Source organism: Poecilia mexicana, unplaced genomic scaffold (genome assembly GCF_051168715.1).
Source record: "Poecilia mexicana isolate PSO_F unplaced genomic scaffold, ASM5116871v1 scaffold_18, whole genome shotgun sequence".
Lineage (NCBI taxonomy): Eukaryota > Metazoa > Chordata > Actinopteri > Cyprinodontiformes > Poeciliidae > Poecilia > Poecilia mexicana.
Window position 1 is genome coordinate 12,540,566 of NW_028263387.1, and position 21,264 is coordinate 12,561,829.

The 21,264-nt window shown below is 42.1% G+C and overlaps 1 protein-coding gene across 3 annotated transcripts in view; it reads right to left on the bottom strand.

Annotated features, from left to right (window-relative positions):
- Positions 1-21,264, bottom strand: part of arap2 (ArfGAP with RhoGAP domain, ankyrin repeat and PH domain 2) — a 131,129-nt gene that overhangs the window by 41,634 nt on the left and 68,231 nt on the right. For all 3 annotated transcript variants that reach the window (XM_014996748.2, XM_014996747.2, XM_014996749.2), the window contains exons 16-18: positions 13,484-13,609; positions 6,684-6,828; positions 404-506 (exon numbers count right to left, since the gene is read on the bottom strand). In XM_014996748.2, the coding sequence (XP_014852234.2) occupies positions 404-506; positions 6,684-6,828; positions 13,484-13,609 (374 nt within the window). The remainder of the gene's footprint in view (positions 1-403; positions 507-6,683; positions 6,829-13,483; positions 13,610-21,264) is intronic.

The window sequence follows — 21,264 nt, forward strand, 5'->3', positions numbered from 1 at the left end:
AACCATACTGAATGTATATACTTTAGTTTGCATTCGCTGACAAAAGTTTCTGCGCCATGTTCTTTCGATTTAAATTGAAAGGCCGGCCTCTTCTGCAGAGGGAGAGGAGTGTTTAGTGATGCTGCATTGACTCTTTCCTACCAGCGACTAAGTCGTCTAAGACTGGAAAGATAAGAAAGGGAACAGTGGGCATATTTATATAGGGACTTATTAAAAGGCTCCTTCAGCAAGCGGGGGAAGATGGCAAACCTCTTGTCTTACTGAAAGAGGCATTGCAGCGTGAACAAAACACACACACACACAAAAAAGCCTTCTTCACTTATACTTCAGGTGAAAAACAAACTTATAGGAGGATGGAAATGCGCGGCGTGTGTGTGGGTGCGCTCGGCTCGAACGGTGTCACCTTTGTCAGCGCCTGGATCCAGTCGTGCTGCGTATCCTGCGTCTCGGCTCCGACGGTCAGGGCTCGCTCCGTTCGGAGGTAGAGCTCGACGGTAAACACAGCCCTGCCGGAGACACGAAGGTCAACTTTCAGAGGTTCCGAATGCGAGGAAGCGTCCGTGTACAGCAGCACACCCTCAAACTTTACGCATTTGCAAACGTTAAGCATAGATGCATGCGCTGCATTTTAATTCAAGTTACCGTAAGAGCATTTTTACCGTGGCACTTCAGAATCTAGGTGTTAAACTGTACATTAGCGGGAGCAAACACAGGGAGGCGGAGGGTAAAGGAGCTCCGTCACCGATTCATTCCGATTTACTGATGGTTTCCAAATGCATCACAAGCAGGAAAACTGTTGACGTAAAAGATTAATCCGCATAGAAATAATCTCCTCTAGGGACGTAGCGAAAAGTTGCACATATCTGAAAGAATCACCTGAAAATGTTGGCGATGTGAACACAGTAAACATACACAAACATGGCCTTCCACCTAAACAGACAGACTGAGCAAAGAGAGAGTTGATCAGAGAAGTCGTCATGAAGCTCCTGGTAACTCTGGAGGAACTACAGACATCCACAGCTCAGGCGGGAGCATTTTTTTTTTTTGACAGTACAATCGTCCAACTTCAATCGAAGTGTGGCACAGAGAAAGGCCTTTTGAATCCCATTTCCAGTCGATCAAAATCAAGAAGAAATTTCTATGACGTAAAACCAAGGCTGCGCGTCACCCTGAAAGACCGTGGCATAACACCGTGTTTATGCTGGGGAGTAACAATGGGAAGACAGATGGAGCTAAATAGAGGGCACACGTATTTGGGAGAAAAACCTGGTACTGGCTGCAAAGATACTACCGAGGAGGCTTATCTTCCAGAGAGATTGTAAACAGAACCAACCAAGAAACACTCGGCAACTTTTAATCAAAAAGAGATGCAGGCGCACACATTAATCTTGGCTAAATGCAGCTAGTGTTTCATTTTTACAGAGGCTGAACCACGTCCCATTTTTGATGCTAAGATCAGAACACGTTCTAAGGGAAGTAAGTAAGAAGGAAAAAAGAAATCTTTGGCTTTTCCTTTAACAAGGCAAGCTTGAGAATTGGAAGTTTTCTGGCCATGTTTCATTCAGGCCAAAAAACCTTTAATACTACTGGTGTAGCTCAAATAGAGACATGTTTTAGGATGGCCTAATCAAAGTCTTAAACTAAATCCAATGGAAGATCTGTGACAAGACTTGATGTTCACACATGCTCATCATTAAATCCGTCTGAGCTTCTGTATAAAGACTAGGGGGGGAAACGCAAGAAGATGTGCAAAGTTGGCAGATAAATACCCCAAAAAAGGACTAGCAGGTGAAACTGCAGCAAAAGCTGGTTTAAAAACATTTCCACTCAGGAAGACTAAATAAAAATGCTCACCACACTGGTCATATTTTTTATTTGTAAAGATTTTTTTTTCACAACTTTTCATTTTCTCCTGATAATGAATTTATGAAACCATTTATCAATTTCTTCATGTGACAGCAGCTCGTTTGTGTTGGCTTGTCACGTAAAATGTTGATGAGATATACGATGTCTGTGGCTGTGGGGTAACAAAACAAATCTTAGTGTTTCCAAGTAAGATTTTTTCAGGAAACACTAGAAAGTCTTGAGAAAAGAAAAAAAAAACTGAAAAAGAAATAAATGTTAAAATCTAAAACCTGTTGTGATATGAACAGCTGAAGATTTCTCAAGCTCTACTTGTACTTTTGTTAGGGTGCGTTCACACTGCCAGTAAATGCGACCTGTATGTGATCTGCAGTCTCAACGGGCAAACGACCTGAAGTGTCCCGCATGCGCAGCAGAGGGCGCAATAGCGTCAGCGTTCTCAGTGTTCTGCCAACTGCCATAAAAAGAAGAAGTGCTCAGTGTTTGCGGAAGTAAACATGGATGCTAACGGTGGAGCTTAGCTTACATATTTGAAGTTGTTATCGGCCGGAGCAGCATATTAACAATTTAATCCTCATATAGTCCATCATGGTTGTTGTTTTTCTTTCCACTTGCGCTTATCAGGACGCAGAATAGTGAGATTTGTTGAGCATCAGTGACGTTCATTTTGGATGAATGCGACCTGAACGTTAGGTCGCATTTGAATCGGATACGTATCGGATATGGGTCACATTCTAAAAAGAATCCGACCTGTGCTGTTCACACTACCATGAAAAGATCGGATACAGGTCGCATTACGTCAAAAAAATCGGAATTGAGTCACTTCAGGCTGCAGTGTGAACGCACCCTAAGGGTGCACAAAAGCCTATTTCAAAGAAAAACAAAATAAACACTTCCAAAGTCAAACTCCCAGGCAAAACTTTGTAAAAAAAAAAAAGAAAAAGAAATAGAAAGAAAGAAAGGCCACCATTACTGTGTTAGTCTTTTCACATCCTGTTGTGTTTGCCTCGGCTCTCAAACACCTTTGCTTCTGTCTATCAATGAAAGTGTCACAGGTCAGAGTATCGCCAGCTTAATGGCCTGCAAACAGGATCCCAAGCAGTCGTTACATCTCGACGCGGCGGCGCCTCTAAATGCTGCCGCGACGGGCGTTCAAGGCGACACGTCGCACGGGGTCAAGGCAACAACCAGTCACTTTCTTTTCACAGGTGTCAGGGGAATAGACGAGACATGGGTGTTTGCCCTCGCATGTACCCCCCCCCCTCTCCTCCTCCTCCTCCTTCCCGCCGCTGCCTTCTCCTCGTCTCCACCGCTCCACGCCTCCTCCTGCCTCTGAACTGGCAGGTGTGCAGCCGCTTGTTAGTGGAGGTCCCACAGGGAGCGAGCGGAAGAGTACATTGTTGTGCTTGGCAAATGCTATGGTAAAGAAAGGACACGGAGGATGAGAGATGAACACTAAATAATGCAAGTCCCAGGGGGGAGGTATTGGCAGAGGAATAGGTACGAGGGGACGGGGGGGAGAGAGAGAGAGCGCGAGCTGAAGAGCAGAGGAATGAGAGCGCCGAGCCAGAAAGCACTAAAGGCCACTTTTATGCACCGCACCTGCTTTTCTATTTGAGAGGATTTATCTCAATAATGAGCAAAAATGGCTTTTATTTAGCTATATTCAGAAGTGAAGTGTTTATCTTTTGTTCCATCACATTTGCCTTTAAACGCGTCGGAGGAAGACAAATGTCGACAGCAGTGGTTCTGCCCGAACTTCGATTACATTTCAATTTTACATTTGACACGGTAAGTAAGTCGCCAGATGCGTACAGTAGCTGGGGTACAGTTTTAGCTCAAATCGGTCATTAAATTGGACCGCTGTCCTGGAACCAGCCAAAACAAACGTGATGAGCACAAGAGGGGATTTCGACTTAAGTATCTTAAATATCAATAGATCTCTTGGATCTTGCACTGATCCCAAGTGTCAGATCAGGGTCCCGACCTGCACCGTCAGTCGTTCCCAGACAAAAACTCAAATACTCTACGTTTATTTACCGTCTTATTTAAACAGCCTCACTTTCAGAGAGCAAACACGCGCAGCACAAAAGCTTTTTCAACTTATTTGGAACCCACTAAACTGAGTTTTTACGGCTGCCGCAGCTTCTTGTTCATACTGTACTCTGATACAGAAAGCTATTGGTGGAAGAGAGTTAAAAAAAAAAAGCAGCTGAAATACCAGTCATTGCACTTTATTCTGTTCAAAGCAAAACTCAGTTTATGAAGCAGAACAGCAACTTTAAAAAAAAAAATATATTTTTTTTTTTTGCACACTTTTAACTGATGACCAACAAGCGGCTATGTTGTTGTTTAAATCAACTGCGGGTTGCTCTTTGTGCCATTCTCACTGGCTTCTGTGCCTCCAGTCCATCGTCCCCCTGGAGTCATTTTCCACCACACGCTAGGACTCCAAGGGCCTGCAGGAATACTAAACCATTTATTTATTATTGTTTTAAGACTTTAAAAAAAATCATCTTGCTTTTTCATCAAAACAAAATGTAAAGACCTCAGGGATAACTTTGCACAAAACTGTAACTCCTTTCACAAAGTCACTGTTTATACTCACTTTAGGAGTTAATGAAACAGAATAATAGAGTCAGTGAGGGAAGCAAGTTGTAAAACAGGGGACCAACAGAGGGCAAAGTCATAGAAAAAGTGAGAAGAAGCTTGAAAATGTTAAAAAAAAAAAAAAAAAAAAAAAAAAAAAAAAGAGTAGATGGATTCGGTGCGTCTTTCAAGGTGCAAATACTCATCGTAAAACAAGCAGCTCTGTTAAAAAAAAAAGAAAAAGTTAAACTTATCATGAACCGACACACTCATTTTGCATTCATTTCCTAGGAGTGGCTGTGTAATATTCATGCAACTTGAGCAAACGTATGCCTCTCCTCCGACTCTGTGTCTCGCAGTGTCCTCTGCCACGGTGAAATTACCCAAAAAACGTCGCGTTTAATGGAAACGACTCCCACGGCCTCCTGCGGCGTGCTGATAGGCTGCTGGGGGGAGTGTGTCATCTGCATACATCAATATTTATAAGCAGCGGCAGACAGTCGAGAGGTTGAGACGTCCCTGCTCTCTCTCTCTCTGAGCCGACGCGCGCCATGACGGGGGGGGGGGGAGCGAGGGGAAAGCGCTGGAAGTTAGCAGAAGTGAAAGGAAGCGAGGCAGAGTTTAATCTAGTGAAACCATTAACAGTGTTAGCGACAGAAAAAAAAGATAGTCCCCCTCCCTCCTCCGCCTCCCGCTCCCCCCCTCCGACTCGGGGTGACACTGTGACCTGTAACTGGGATGTTTGCGGTGAGCAGCGAAAGAGCAGCGCCCGCTCGGTGGCGAGCGTGCGCGCCCGCGCTCACCGCCTCATGTGTGGCGTCCGGCTCGTTATGCGGGTCGTTGTGTTACTGAGCCAGATGTGCTTCTTATGGCTGCACAGATAGCTTTTGCAAACAAACACATTGTTCACTCCTCTCAACATCTGCTGCCATCATTAAAGAGTTAGCTTCGGCTTTAATCATAAGCCATTATCGGAGTACTTGCTTTAGCGGTGCAGCACAAACACACATACACACACACACACGCGCGCGCACACACACAGGCGTCACACGCACGCACACGCAGAGAACGAGTGATCCGGTGGGAGGGGAAAAAACTGCGAGCAGAAGCCGTTCGAGGCATCCGTTTCTCCTTCGCATTCGTGTCACCTCCAGATGAAATAAAGGGAAAGTTTGCCGTCGGAGCAACTTTTCAACTAAATCATAATCCAGTTGCAGAGACGAGGCTGATAGGGGGAGGCAGTGGCAGTAAAACGAACGGAGGAAAGTGGCAGTTAGCGCTGCGCTGCTGATGTCTGCATAGCCGCCAAAGTGAAAAGGGAAATACAGATCTCATAAAGCCCTGATGGGCTGCGTTAAAGCGAGCGACGCCCGATCTGAGATCACGTTAACAAGACGTATGCGGCGAGGAGTTGAAGCGGCGTGGAAGTCTGCGGTTACGAGCGTCTGCGTGTTTACGGGATGTCGGAGACGGCTCGCGTCGTACGAGCAGGTGATTGTTATGGAGCAAATAAAAGACTTTAATCACCAAGTTTAGGCTTCCTTTACAGTGTTTGTCACACAGCGGGAGAGGCGCAGACAAATCTTTTCGACTGTAAATGTTTGAATAAATACACTTGTGTGCTGAATATAGATTCACTGCACAGACTGCAGGGAAATCTTCAGCTTTGGGAGTTTTGTGAAAACCCCATTCATGATTTTGAGGTTTAATGCTTGCCAGCATTTAAAAAAAAATAAATAAATAAATAAATAAAGGCATTTCACAACACTCACTGAGAAATATTTAAAAACAACAGACAGGTAAAAGCAACATTAAGTAAAAGACCTAAGGAGGACTTGAATGGTTTCAGACCAACATTAAGCTTCTGGGATGCCCCAACCTCAACCCTGTCGAAAATTTTAGACTACAGCTAAAAGCTTAGTATGTCCAAGAAAAAAAAACAAAAAAAAAACAATCAGATTCAACTGAATGAGTTTTGTCAAGAAGAGTGGTCGAATAAACAGAGTTCTACCAGAAGATTACCACTGGCTCCAAAAAGAAGATCGATGAGGTGAAACTTGCCGAGTGCCATTTAACAAAGTATCAACAAGGATGCATAGTCAGCTTTAACCTTTAGTAGTTAAAGGGCGGGTCCTTTAGTAAAAAAAAAAAAAAGGTTTCCCGATTTTAAAACTAAGATACTTGTGTAGGGTTTGGACACATTTTTCATATTTGTGAGTGCGTGCTCGTACCCGACTCCAGTCATAGTTTCTGAGTTACTGACGGCCAGGCTGACCACTTCGCTGACGTCTACCCTCCCTATGGCCGAGGGGCTTCGCTCGTTCTCGTAATAACTCAGGAAGCCGCCCTCCAATGTACACCAGCGTCGTCCCATGTCTGAAACATAAACACACACACAGAAAGAATACCAATTCAGAAATCTTAAACATTGTTTTAGGTGTGTCATATTTTAAAGTTTCTCAAATAGACCTTTTTGCCCCCCAAAATGAGTAGAAATGAACAGTTTACCTTGATACTGGTAACGTTAGCCCACTATGTTTGGATTAAGCGATGCATTTTGAATGCAAAGTGATGTAAAAACATCAAAACAAACAAAAAAAATACAAGGGTGGTCATTTTAAGCAAAAGCTGACTGAAAGTTGACGAGACAAAAAAAAAAGAAACTACTCGTGAAGTCAACTTTAAATATGGACATCATAGAAAGACACACAAGCAGATTGATGCAACATTGTAAAGTCCAAGCAGCAAGCAGGTTTCAATCTGCAAACATCTTCTCAACAGGAAGGCTGGAAAACACACAACTTTGTGTTTTACGACTGCCTTACGGTGCGATTTACATAGCCAATGAGCATGAAGTTCATGAAAACGTACCTAATTTTGGATTTTCAAAGTCACCATGCCATCTGGGTTCTTTTCTTTTTCTCCTTGTTCCGCAACAAACACACACATACAAACAGCTTCCCACCCCACAACCCCCCGTCGCTCGCAACTCCAAAGTTTCCAGCGTATTCATCTCATGAATATGCTAATTGTGCGTTCCTCTGCCAACCGCGTGTGATACTTCTGAAGAAACAGATATAGTTCCAATAAAAAAAAAAAAAAAGGAAGTGTCGACAACTGGATGTAGAAAGAAAAGGGATGTGATAAACACGGGAAAAGGAGGATGTCAGTTTTGCTCTATTCACCCTCACGCTGCATCTCTTTACAGCTGTTTCTCACTTTATCTCTGTGTTCTGTTTGTAAGAAAAAAGTTATTTGTACAAGAATTCAGTTAAAAAAAAAAAAAAAAAAACATAATTTTTTTTTCTCTCACTTGGCATTTAAAAAGAAATACCCTCTCGCTGACCCCACTTCACTTGAAGAAAGATAGATAACTCCAGCAGCTACAGAGGCATCATCTTCATTTACCCACTATGCACATTAAACTAGGGGTTTAATGTGCCGGTGTGGGACAGACGGAGAGAGACAAAGTGTGGTATTTAAAGCTATTACCACTCAGATCTGTCTGGCAGGATATAATGTTGTCTTGGCGACAGAAAAAAGATGAAAATACATTTCACTTTGGTTTAAAATGTGCCCCTAAATCGCTGAGGGTTTGCAGAAAATGTCATGTCCATCATTTCCAGGACAAGACGTTCAAAAGTTCTTGTTTTGCACTACATTGTAATTTTGTGTTGCTTCTCATTTGTCACAGCTGCGACACCCGAATAACTGGAGACAAATCTACTCCGCCGAGTTTCCAGCTGTCATTGTAACCAGCCAGATAACATACAGAAGTCATCGTTGCTTTCTCTCGAGAAGACTGACTTTCTTTTAATGTTGCATAGAAGATTTTAAACATTTATAAATACCAAACAGTCTTCTAGTGGTTGCTATAGAACATTTTATTCGTTTCAATTTTAAAAAAATAACTTTTTTCATTTGAAACAGTGCAACGACGAGCAGTCAGCCAGTACTAGATACCTTTGTGTAAAGTAGAAGGTTCCAGTGCAGGTAAAGAGTTTTTCCAAGTCATTTTTCTCAAACATATGACATAAAATGAACAAAAAAATACGATCCTAATCCAAAAATGTTATTTCTACACAGGGTGTTGACTGCTGACAGATGTCCAATAGTCCCTTTACAACTTCACAAGAAGCCTAAGCCACAATAGGTAATTGTTAAAGGTAATGGCTGTTCACATGGGGATACAACGATATCAATGGAAAGTTGAATGGGCGGACAAAAGATGGTAAAAAGAGTAACAGCACCAGGGATAACCACAGCTTTGTGAATGTTTTTTTGTCACAACAAGGGTGGGAACTTTAGGAGCCGCCACACAAAGAAATATTCATACCTAAAAATGGAGCAATAGTTTTAAAGTGAAGAGGACTGTGAGAGAGGTGAGGGAAAAAAATCTGCTATGTATTTAGTGTGACGTCATGCTACAGCTATGAAAGAATAATTCATTTAAAAGCTGTTTAATGCGTCTTTACAAGAGATGCCAGTGAATATGGGGTGTTCTCTGTGAGGCTGCTTTTCTAGGAGCAGCGCAAATCTGAAAAAAGCTGAATGAATTTCAAACAGTTCAACAAAACCACTTTTAAGTGGCGTTTAAAAAAAAAAAAAATCAATAAATAAAAATGTGGCAAAAGTCCCTTCCTTTTTATGATGGTTAGTGGGTTTAGATCCCTTCAACACATTCCACCAGGAAACTGGCTTCGTCAGAAAGCCACAGATCTTGAGCATCCTTCTATCGTCCTTTTTCTGGGACCGTTTTCTTTCTTAGCGGGTGGGATATATCAGTAGCTTCTGCGCGAGAACCAGCGCAATACGAGGGGAACAATAGTGCTTGATTTACAATCGAGCAGCTGCGTCCATTGCCAGCTGTTCCTCCCCCCCGACTCCCACACACATCCAGTGGCCCCGTGGCCCAGCCGTACTCCACGGGAGGCCATAACCAGCCACAAGAGACGACACTCGCGAAAGCCAGCCGAGGTACGTGACTCCACCAGATAAAATGGGCCAATTAGCTCGTACACCAAGAGAGCTCCCTGCATAGTGTTTTCCAAAGGAAGGAAGGTCTCCGAATGTTAAACCTTTTTCCTCCCCATTTTTCTGCTTTTTTGCACGAATCGTTTTTCCACAAAATGCTCTAAATCATCCAAATGTGCGAGGCGAAACAGGTTGATTGGTTTCAAATTCTAACCTTGTGCTTCTCTCCTCACTCTCAAAGGAGAAAAGAGACACATCCAAAGTCTCTCGACTACATCCGTAAGTCTTCCTACTGTCTTAAACTTTTTATCGATGTGGCACGGACATCCAATCCAGTATTCATCAGAATAGAAAGGCTGTGCCCCCGTGTCTTTTTTTTTTTTCCCCCCTTTTCGTTTTTGTGAATCCTTTTCGGCTCTCACTCCCACGTCCGCCCCCTTCCACAAATCTTCTGCCCATCTCACCATCAGACTAAAATATCTGCAACGAAGACATCTGGTGGACAGCTTGTCAGGGGGGCTCGAAATGGGAATCAGGAAAACGGAAAAGGATCTGAAGGATATGTCTGTGCCAGAATTAGAGCCTACTTCATTACGTTGAGGGACGGACAAATATGACAAAAGAAATAAAAAGAAATAAAAGGAAATCAGTAACTTTGACATGTGTTTCAACCTGCAATACTACTCGCTCAGTCCCCTAAACGTTGCAAAAATGAATGGAAGTTGCATGTATTATGAACACAAGCTCCACAGATCAACACAAAATAGTTCAAAATTATGCAGGGGGAAGGCAAATAATACATGTTCTGGCATTTTTCACAGATTAAAAAAAAAAGTAAGGCACTTGGAATTGAGCCCTTTACTCCTATGCTTCATGATAGCTTCAGTGGAACTAAATTCTTTCGGTGACCTAATTAGTAAATAAGAGTCTATTAATCTTATTTTGTACACAGCTGTTCTATGAACGCCCAAGAGGTTCGTCAGAGAACATTAGTGAACAAAAAGCATCGTGAAAACCAAGAAACACTGCAGACGTGGTCAGGGGATGTAGCTGTGGAGATGTTTAAGCAGGGTTCTAAAACTTTATCTCGCGTTTTGCAGACGTCACAGAGAACTCTCAACAGGACCACTGTGACTTTGGCACCCGTAAAATGACTTTTATAGAAAAAAGGTGTTTCTGAAATAAAGTCATCAGGAGTTTGCGAGAACCTGTTAAAGAGACACGCCAACCATGTGGGGAAAAAGAAAAATTTACTCCGGGTCAGATGAAACCAAAACTGAACTTTATGGAGTACATTTAAAGTGCAGTGGACACAACACTACGTATCACCTTGAGCAAAACATCCTGCATGGTGAAGTATGGTTGTGGCGGCATCATGCTGTGGTGCTTCTGTAAGAAAAGCTTTTAGAAGACTTGAAACTGAGGCGGTTCTCCCTTCAGCAGGATAATAATCCTAAATGTACCACTAAATCTTCAATAACAGTTCAGATTGAGGCAGATTCCCAACAGTGCAGTAAAGAAAAGACCTAAATCAAATTAAACATCTCGAAAACTTATGTTCAGAGACACCTGGTGTCCAGTATGAAAAAAAAATTATGCTGCAAAGAAAATTGGGTGAAAAATTTAAATCCCTAGATGAGCAATGAGGGTGAAGACGTATCTAAACAGAGGCTGTGAGTGCAGCACAAGGCTGAAGGATGATAAATACTTCTGCAAGGCAATGTAAAACAGAATAAAATCCACTCACAGTCTGAAAAGTAAATCTGAATATAAACCACAGAGAAGATTTGTCTCGTTACGGAAGACCCGGATTCAAAGTTTGCAAATGAAAAAAGCAATCGAATTGTTCACACGGGCTCAATAAAACATAATTTGACTTCTATCCACCAGCCCTCCATTCCTCAACGTCTCCACGGAAGCGAGTGAGTTACGGCTGCAGGCGAAGGCAGGGCACCGCTGATGAGGAAAAGACAAAAGCTAATCAGAAATTATGCGTGCCATTTCCTCAGTGCCAGTCGCCACATCAGACGGCGACTTCCAGGCCGTCTCTCTTTACCTCCTCGAAAATCACTCTGGCGCCGCGAAGAAAATGCACAAAAGAGGTGGACCGTTTAAATGTGATTCACTTCTTCTTCCCGTCCACTGGGAGCGATTCACTGGAACGGGAATCAACTGTCTGCACCGCTGCAGTCAACGTTGCATAAGTATCGAGTTTAGAGGAGTACAACATGTTTTTACCACAAACAAGAGAAGAAAAATAATTGCTTTATTCATCCACATCAATCGTCACTTTGATGCATTTGTAAAGTTGCACTGTTCACAAAAAAAAACAAAAAAATAACTAGCTTGACTTGTCTCCAAAATAATAGCTTACAATAGCTTCATTAAGTCCTATTCACACTATGAATTATTAACAACTCAGGCACATCTACAGAGCATCAAACCATTAGCCTCCGAAGCCAACGGCATCCTGTAGTACATTCAAAAATACCTCGTCCGTCTGTGCTCACGCAGCCCCGGCTGTTCTCCCCTTTCTCCATTGACGAAGTTGGAACACGTTGAGTTTTTTTCTTTCTTCTTCTTTTTTTTTTTGCACCCCGACCCTGCTGAATTTTTCAGCAGCAGCAGCAGCAGCAGCTGCAAGTTAAAGTGCCAGTAGAGCACAAAAGCAAAGTCTTCTATAATACATGAAATAATAAAATGTTTTATAGGTTGAACCTTCAAAGGAGTTCATGCAGATGCAAGAGGCACTAAAAGCACAACAGTGGACAGAACGGCCTTTAACCAAGCAGATGCACTGCTTTGCGAGTCATTTCAAAAACACTAAATGAAAAGTAAAAGTTAAATACCCATATGGAGTGGGTCTATGTGAAGGCAAGCTTTTTGCAGTGTTTGAGTTATTTTCTGTCTTGCGCCTCCCTAAGGATCATACTCACCCTGATAGCATATCTGTACAAACAACTGGCTTTAGCATGGTATGTCCTGATTTTCAAAACAGCTGTTTTATTGTTCCAAATCTCAAAACAATTTCCAAGTTCAGTTTAAGTCGATCAGTAACATTTAGTCAAGACTACTCGGTCTGAAAGGGGGAAAAAGTAAGTCGTTGCTTCAGAGAACAAAATTTTCCCAAAAGTAAATGATGGCTAAGAACTGCAATACAAAGAGCCACATTTCAATAAATTGAAACTACCTTTTTAAATAGTAAACTCAAATCGAATTTCATTACCACAGATAATGAGATTTTCAAGAGATACTTGGATAAAAACTTATCCCGGGTCCCTGTAAGAAGCAATTTCCCCAGAACTCAGCTCTGTTCATTAGCTGGCATGTTCAACCACCAATAAGAGCTGAGGGGCTGTGGGGTGATGGGAATAGAGACGAATGGCTCAATATGAAGGAGACTCAGCTCGCTCAAGTGGCAGGTACTGCTTCACCCTCCATCCTTCAATTCCTTATCCCAGTCCTCAGCGCTCCGAATAGCCACCTTTTCCCTGAGGGAGTGCCCAGTGCTGCTTCCTTGTGCTAATTACCCATGGGTCCAGAAATGCTCCAGCTGTTTGGAGATGTGGGAATGTCGTACAGGCACGGTGTGCACCTGAAGCAGACTGAGGAGTCTGGGTAGGAAAACCAGCCTGATTAAAAGTTTTACTCGGTTTTCCAGGGCAAAGGGAGGAGAACTCAGAAGTTGATGGGATCCCCTAACAAAAGTAAATACTTTAAATTTGTTTGAAATCTTATTCTCAGCAGACCATCATTAACCTCGTGCCTTGCCTTACATACAGTTGTTAGACAAGACCTCCCAGAAGGCCGTGCAGAGCACATGTCAAAGACGGATCCATTGATCATTCTGACTTGACTGTTTGCTGAGCAGATTGAACGATTGGCAGTTTGACAGTTGAAACGCTGACATTGATTGACCAGCGCTTAACGAACGGAGACCTTTGACAAACACGCAGCTTAAATTGCTTACAAATGGATTGATGCATTGATTGGGCTTGTCATGGGTTTTTCTTTTTTTTTTTTTTTTTTTTTCCCCTTAAATGGCTTTTGAACTCACCGTCTCGTCCACGCCGATCCGGCATCGTCTTGGCTGGGCCAGACGAGACGTAGAGAAAGCCGTCCATGAAGACGGACACGTCAGACAGCGAAGCGTTCTCCGACCACTGGTCCAGCCTTGGGAAATCTACAAGGAGACAAATTTGCTTAATTTATTTGTGCATAAAAGTAATAGAAAATTTTGTGAAGAAAAAAAAAGTAAATTGGCATATCAAAAATCTATCTTAATAATCAATTAAACAATCTCTGTTGGGATTACAGCAGTCAGATTCTTCTTGTAATGGCTGACGAGCGCATTGCATTTTTCCATTTTTGTTTCTGACCAGTTTAGTGATAAGTTCCAGGTTTTTTATTTTATTTTCTTTAATCAAAAGCCTATATGCTCCCTCCTCAGATGTTACTCCAGATTCAATTTGAGACACTCCAAAACAACGTTAACAATTACTTGAAGAAGAAGAAATATGTTGGTAGAAATCTGCTAAAGGTTGACATTTTCAAATCTGTGACATGTGGTGTTGGTCACTTGAGGTTAGCTTCAAATCACTTTAGAAAAGACACTGGGCGGCACATGGAGACGTGGCAGAGCAGTCACCCGCGTATACTGAGGTTTTTGGTCCTCGATGTAAATCCTGACACTGGGAACCTTTGCTGTATTTCTCCCCACTTTGTCTCTGCCCATTTTTGTCTAATATGGATTAATCGTAGAACAGCACTTCTCTAAATCGTCTGTTTTATACGCGTTATGTACTCAAACAAAATTAATGTCCTTCAACAGAAAAAAAAAAAAGCAGAATTTCGCAGACTCGCCTTGTTATGTTTGCCCACTCCTGACTTACCCTTAAGCAAAACAATGTATCCCCACCAGATTCCTGATTACTGTTCTTGAACCAAAGCTCTGACCTCCATGTGGAGACTTTTTCTTTTTTTCCCCAGTGGGTCTCAGAAAAACCACAGCACTGTCTTTTTAATCACAAGAAGCATAAAGGTGATCATACAAGGTTCTGTTTAATTTAGTCATGACTTTGTCACACAGTCCTACATTTGCAAAGGCAAGGATAGGGTGTTCAGAGAGCATTTCTCCACGCACTCAATCTGTTAAAAATGACTTTTACTCTCATTTGTGTCCATCAGAGAGAAAGAAGCATTCCGATCTTGCCCTCCTTCTTCCGAACTCCCTCCACTCATCCTTTTCTCGCTAGTTTTAAGAGCTCCCCACGTTCAGCCTTATCATTCTCAAATTCAATTAGCTTTCATTCCGAGGTCCAATTTTCTGCCCGAGCCTTGGTAATATCTTACAGATTTTATCTTGAGCACCTCCAGCTCTCTCATCAGGCAAGGTAAAATAACTTTAATTGAAACCAGTTTTGATTGAATCGACATTTCCCCCCACAACCCCCTCCGACGACACCGCCGACGCCTCGTTTCAAGCCCACACATCATTCAGTGGAGAAAAACAATCTGTCCGTTTACCGAGACGCCGTCGTCTTTGTTCTGTACGTGGATTCATTATGTCAAATTAATTAACAGCAATCATATGAACAAACTTGCAGCAAAGGCGCTTCTTAATATATGACTAAAAAAAGGATGGATCATTTGGGAGCACCTAATGGGAACGCATTTTGCCTTCAATCTGATCACTTACTTTTATATCATTATAACCAACTTAAGCATTTAAGAATTAAGGAATAACTTAAGAAAGCAGAATTTAGATTCAGAACAATGTCCACCAATCACAGTCGCGACTTCTTGCGCCATCCTATATAAAAGTGCAAAAGAGACTGTTTTAATGGTGCCACAGCAAGAAATGAGGGTCACACAGACAAAAATGATTCATCAGATCAAGTGTCGCCTTGGACGTTATTGTGTTAGATCTGATGGAAGCTTCAATTCCGAAAGTCAAACTAGGTAAATATACTTTCACAGACCAGTTTTTTTGTTGTTGTTTTTTGTCATAAATAGTAAATCTATCCATTACATGGAAAGAGTCACCAAAACTGCATAAGAACATGCCTGTGTGGCTTAATGAGTCGATTTCAGACGCAGCATTCAGATGGCCGCGTCAGGATTTTCAGGAAATAACTGGAAAACGTAGATCTATCCTCTCGTGTATCCGCGGATCAGGATGACGGTGCAATAGAGTCAGGGATATTCTATCGGCACACTTTGGGCTCTTTGGTACCAGTTGAGAATCGTTTAAACGTCGCAGCCTTCCCGGCATTGTTGATGACCAAGCTAGTCCCTTTATGACCAGAGTACACATCCATCTACTGCCGGCAACTTCCAGAAGGATAATGCACCACATTACAAAGCTGACATCATCGCAAACTAATTTGTTGACGTTGATTATGAGTTTATTGGACTCCGATGGCCTCCGCTGCCACCAGATCTCAGTCCATTAGAGGACTTTTGAGGATTGACAGAAAGGGAGATTTGCATTATGTATGTGCAGATGAAAATCCAGCAACTGTGCGATGCCATCGTGTCAGTGTGGAGCAAAATCTCTGAAGAGCGTTTCTGACAACTATTCGACCAAGTCTTGGGGACAATCAGAGTGTTTGAGACGATGTAAACTCTTCCCATGGACGCCATTTTGGCCCAGTCTCTTTCTTATTGTTGAATCACAAACACTAAAGTATGACTAAGTGGAAGTGAGGCCCACAGCACCTCGGATGTTGTTCTAGGTAATTTTGTGACCTCTTGGAAGACTCGTCTTAGAAGACTTTCTGAAATTTCTTTCTGAGCAATTTCAAAGTCAAGTCCACTTCTGGAACCGTTCAGTTATGTTCTACGTTTTCTCCATTTGTAAATAATGATTATCATTGTGGTTCACTGACATTCAAAAGCCTTTATCAACCTTTCCAGACGACAAATTCAATCACTATTTTTCATTAGTTAAATTTATTTAGATTATGTTTTCCTTTTTAAGAGGGCTTAGCCTACTTCATGTTGTCAGACAGGTTCAAATTAGTAGGCATTTTCATTTTACAGCTCAGGCAGTAAACAGAGATGGTAGCAGCTAGTGAATCTGAACAAAAACAAACGTGGTTAATCACGTTTAACCTTTAATTTAATCAGTTTAGCAATTAGATTCATGTAAAAGCCAAGATTGGCTTGTATAACTTTTTTTTTTTGCATTATAAATTAAATCATTTAAGCTCCGGTTTCAATTATTAAAGCAACTAATCATTTACTCGAGCTATCCTTGTGCGCCATTTTTTAATTCTGAAACAAGCGTAAAAAAAAACAGAACACCACAAAAACTAGGCGACACTTTTCTCAGCACTGTAGAATTAGATGCCAGCTTGTAAGAATAAAACAGCAACAAAGTGAGTGTAATACACACACACACGCACACGCAAACTGAAGTGTTTCCAAGCACTCAGGTTGACAGAATGTAAATAAGCCAGTGGCTTGATGCTGCATCAGTTGTAACAAGCCTCTCTGTGTGAGCATGCTTAACAACGCCTCTGGGCCCCTGAAGCTGGACTCTGTTAGGATGGGACTGCGCTGCTGTCTGCGGGGGCAGCAGCAGAGGAGTCTGGCCCGTGCTGATTGGCTCACTCCCCTGTGAAGGGAGGTGACATGACAGAGTGCTCAATTAGCCATCTGCTTGCCCACGGCTGCAGTTACAAAGCGAGCTTCGACGGGCAGTGGACAGCGGGGGTAATCAGAGGAGCTTGTTCGCGCTTGTGCATTTACACCCAGACACGCAGTAAACGACGGCACAAACAGACGACGCGTGCAGGAGGGGCCAGAGATAATGCATGGCAGAGGCAGAAGATGAGTGAAAACAGCAATTTGTGCACAAGATGGCAAGGAAAGGGGTCTAGGTGTTGAGCTTTTCAGCCTGTGGACATATTAACATTCAATTATTAGATTAAAAGCAGCGTTTAGTTGGAAAAAAAAAAAAGGTTTTCCAAAGTGACCATTACCTCCTGACCCTTTCACTGCTTGTTGGTCATTTACTGTATTTAACACCTAAAGGCAGGTAGAAAATAATTGTGCAGAAGAAAAAAAAAAAAAAAAAAAAAGGAGCTTGTTATTTAGAAGTTTCATCTGCCTTCCATTGTAGCAAAACGTATTTTATTAAAATCTGATGCAACGACCCAAAGAAAGAGTACAAATTTTTGAAGTTGGAAGAACATATTACTTTGATTTTCAAAGTTTGACCTTTGACCTTTTTGCTGCAAGGCAACAGCACCAACAGCCGCACTGTCGTGCAGCTCCTCATTCAGATCTAGAAGTGCTAAAACAAGTAAAATGTCGTCTAGAAACATTCCAAACACTTAGTGAATGTTTAGAAGGAAACTAGTTGCAGAAAAAAATAAAATAAAATAAAATTCATTAGGGAAAAGATCTTAACTGTGAAACTTTGCTAAAGTAAAATTAGCTAGGGCATAGCAGCATCAACACAAACAGATCTGATTTTTATACAGTGTATGTGGCCTCTCCAACGTGTACACAAGGAAAGACACTGCATACTATATATATATATATATATTTATTTATTAAAAATAAATAAATAAAAGAACCTTAAAAATAAATAAGAAACCACCACAGTGGAAGTCTTTGACAATAAGGGATCGAGCCCATCATGGAGGCGAGCCTCTGGGGTTCCTAAAATGCAAAACCGCACAGCCTCAGAGAGCTGCAATTGGCTTTCTTAAATAGAATCTGGGATGGTAATATGCAAATGAACACGCTCCGACCGTCTCCCAGGGCGCTCTCAGGCGAACAGGTGTGGGCGGGTGGCGGCGGGGGGGTGGGCATCGAGGACTGCGTGCATGTACTCACATTCGCTCAGAAAGAAGGAGCTAATGAAGTGGCCACGCTCCACTATTTGGTGGAAGTCCTAACTTTGGAGTCACAAATGAGCCGCTGCAGAGGGAAAACGGCTGCAGAGTGGCTCCGGAATAAGCAGGCTGACAGCCTTCTTTTTATTCACTGTATCCAAGGGGGACATGGTGAGCCTTTTTTTCCCCCCCTATTTTTACTTTTCTGTTTTTCCTTTTTTTTTTTTTCTTTCCACAAACTGGAAGCGTGATTCACACTGAGAAGACAGGCGGCTACGATATTTTCCCGCATACCAGCCCAATTTGGAGTTTAGTCGAGAAGTGACAATTCTTCATGGTGTCTGATTGTTTATTGCTGGCTCATTCTGCTGTCCCAGGGGGTCATGGGATTGGGAAAAGACCATGTTTGTCATCATTTTGTTTTAAGATAGCGTCTGGTTAACGGCTGTATGCGGCGTTTTGAAGGAAGCCCTGAAGTGAGCCCTCGCTGTGACAACATGTTTTACAAGATAAACCCCGAATGGAGGGAAGAACCAAACACGCAGCCATAAACAGCGATACCCCACTGCAAACAACTCAAATATCCATATCTGCCCTTATGTCACCTAGCATGTGTGCAATTGTTATCCGGTTGAAAAAGTCAGCTGTAACCCAAGGCGGAGTTCTTTAAAACTCCAGAACAAGTCTGAACTCTGCTTTGTCCTCGATATTGGCTGCTGTGCGACTACTTTCATTCTATCTTCTTTCTGTCAACACAGAGCTGTGCAGCAGGGATGGCATCATGCGGGTATTGAATTGTTCCCTGATCCTGCCAAATATAACGCTGCAAACACCAATGATGGGAGCGAGAAGAGAGAAAAAAAAAAAAAAAAAAAAAAGAGAAAAAAAAGTTCAATTTCTGTTTAATGAAAATTTTCAGAAGTCTGTCTGCACGCTCGGGGGGCCCCACATGCACGAGAACAATGCTAGACGGCACTTTCCACAGCTCTGCGTCTGATGTGACAATGTGTCCGACAAAACAGTGGAGAAATGTCAACAGGGGGAATCTGGACAGTATTTTCTGGGAAGCTTAATCTTCTCACAGCAACCGCTTCTTTCTACAGCGAAATTAAACAGCCTTCTCTCAGCCACCATGCCGCAGAGTACATGGGCTGAATGTGTTCCAGTGGAGAAGTTTTGAAAAGAGGAAAGCGTGAATTGGAGCAATTTTACTGTTTATATGTTCTTATATGCTACATTTGGAGTCAATGTTGATTATTATTAACATGCAGTGCTGTCCAGTGACTGTCAGCAGGGGATTAAATTACTCTAAAACAATTATTATAACCCTGGGTAAGAAGCTGAGTGACTTAGACCTGACATGTTGTTGTAATTTATGTTTGGTAAGTTTATATTGAAGCGAAAAAGGAAGTAGTGTTGCATCAAAAAGAGTAAATTAAAAGGATAATTGCAAGCTAGATGACAGCATTACAAAAGCACTGAAAAAGTCTCGAAAACATTTGAGACGGCATTTTTAGCAGCATTTTTGGTTAGAGAAAAGGAATGGCGACAGACGCGATACAACAGCGTTCACCAAATAAAATAAAAATGGAAATCTCCACCTCAAAAAGTGTGGATTATATGTGCAAAGTCCCACCCGAAATACAGAAACGGATCAAATCTATTGTTTTGCTGTATCTTTAAATAAAAATGTAACGGTATTCAACAAGTACGTTGAAACTCACTTCACCAACTCCAATTGAAAAACTCCCCAAAAAAACATGTAAAACATGGTTAAATCCTGGTAATAGATATGGCAACTGTAAAATTATATTTATTAAGAATTGTGTTTTTTCTTTGTTTTTGTTTTTTACTTGATTCATTTAGATTTTCATATACTAAGTACACAGGCTCAAACAGAAACATTTGTTTAGCTTCAGCTCAAAATCTGCACAAGTTAGGCTTTTTTTATTATTATTTTGTTTTACTTCTGGCTCATCAGAAACTCCTGGTTCCGCCTGTACTGCTGCAGTGAGTAAGAAACTGACAAAATGTCCAAACTTCCTCTACTACCACTTCAAAGGAGTGATCACCCACCGTCTGAACGTGGGTTTTTGCTCGTTTTCTAAAATCTAAATCCATTTTTAATTCCTCAGAAAAATTGCATTTAACTATGTATGCCGTTATGCATGCAAGCACGCATATAAGCATGCAAAGCATACATCTGTGCATACATACTCATCATCTCTGTATACATCTTCATCCCAAGAACTTAATCTCAAGCTGCAGATTTTATCATTCGTTCAGCATCCCAAACATGATGTCGGTGTCAAGTCTTGGCTGTGCTCCTTGGCAGTCTTCTGCTCACTTTTTCTGTTCTGCTTTTTTTAATAACATCATTCTGAATTCCGGCGATGGGAGTGAATATAACGACTACAAGCTACAAGTCTGAACAAAAAATCAATTGGAGAGTTGTGAAATTTGATACGTGGTCTTTACATCTCTTCCTTAAACAAGATGAGGAATCTGACCTTGGGTTAGCGTCCGTATTTGCTAAGTGGTGAACTAACAAAAACGACATCTCACCGAGTCGTTCTTTCAGGGTAGCATTTAGGTTTCCTGACCCAGGTACCTTCTTACAGTATGTTAGCCACGTTGGACGTCCGCCTCCACAGCAAAAGTCTGGTTAGGTCCACAGTCATCTGTGTTTTAATGACGAAGTCCAGCAACTTCGAAACTTACAACGGGCTGTGTGTATCCTACACATTTTACATGAACACGCTCGTACACACGAATACGTGTCGGCTTCTTCTCCTTTCTGCATGTGTATCTTTCAGTGCCCCTCCGATAATTGCCATCTCCTTGGTGACCAGGTGACCCATGCTAGCAATTAGCGGGTCCCTAACAGGCTCGGCGCCGGCGAGTGTACACAGATGCACCGCATGAATTATGTAAAATACAGTCCCAGAGAAAGTCTCCCACCCGGCCTCAGACTCCTTTAATCCGATCC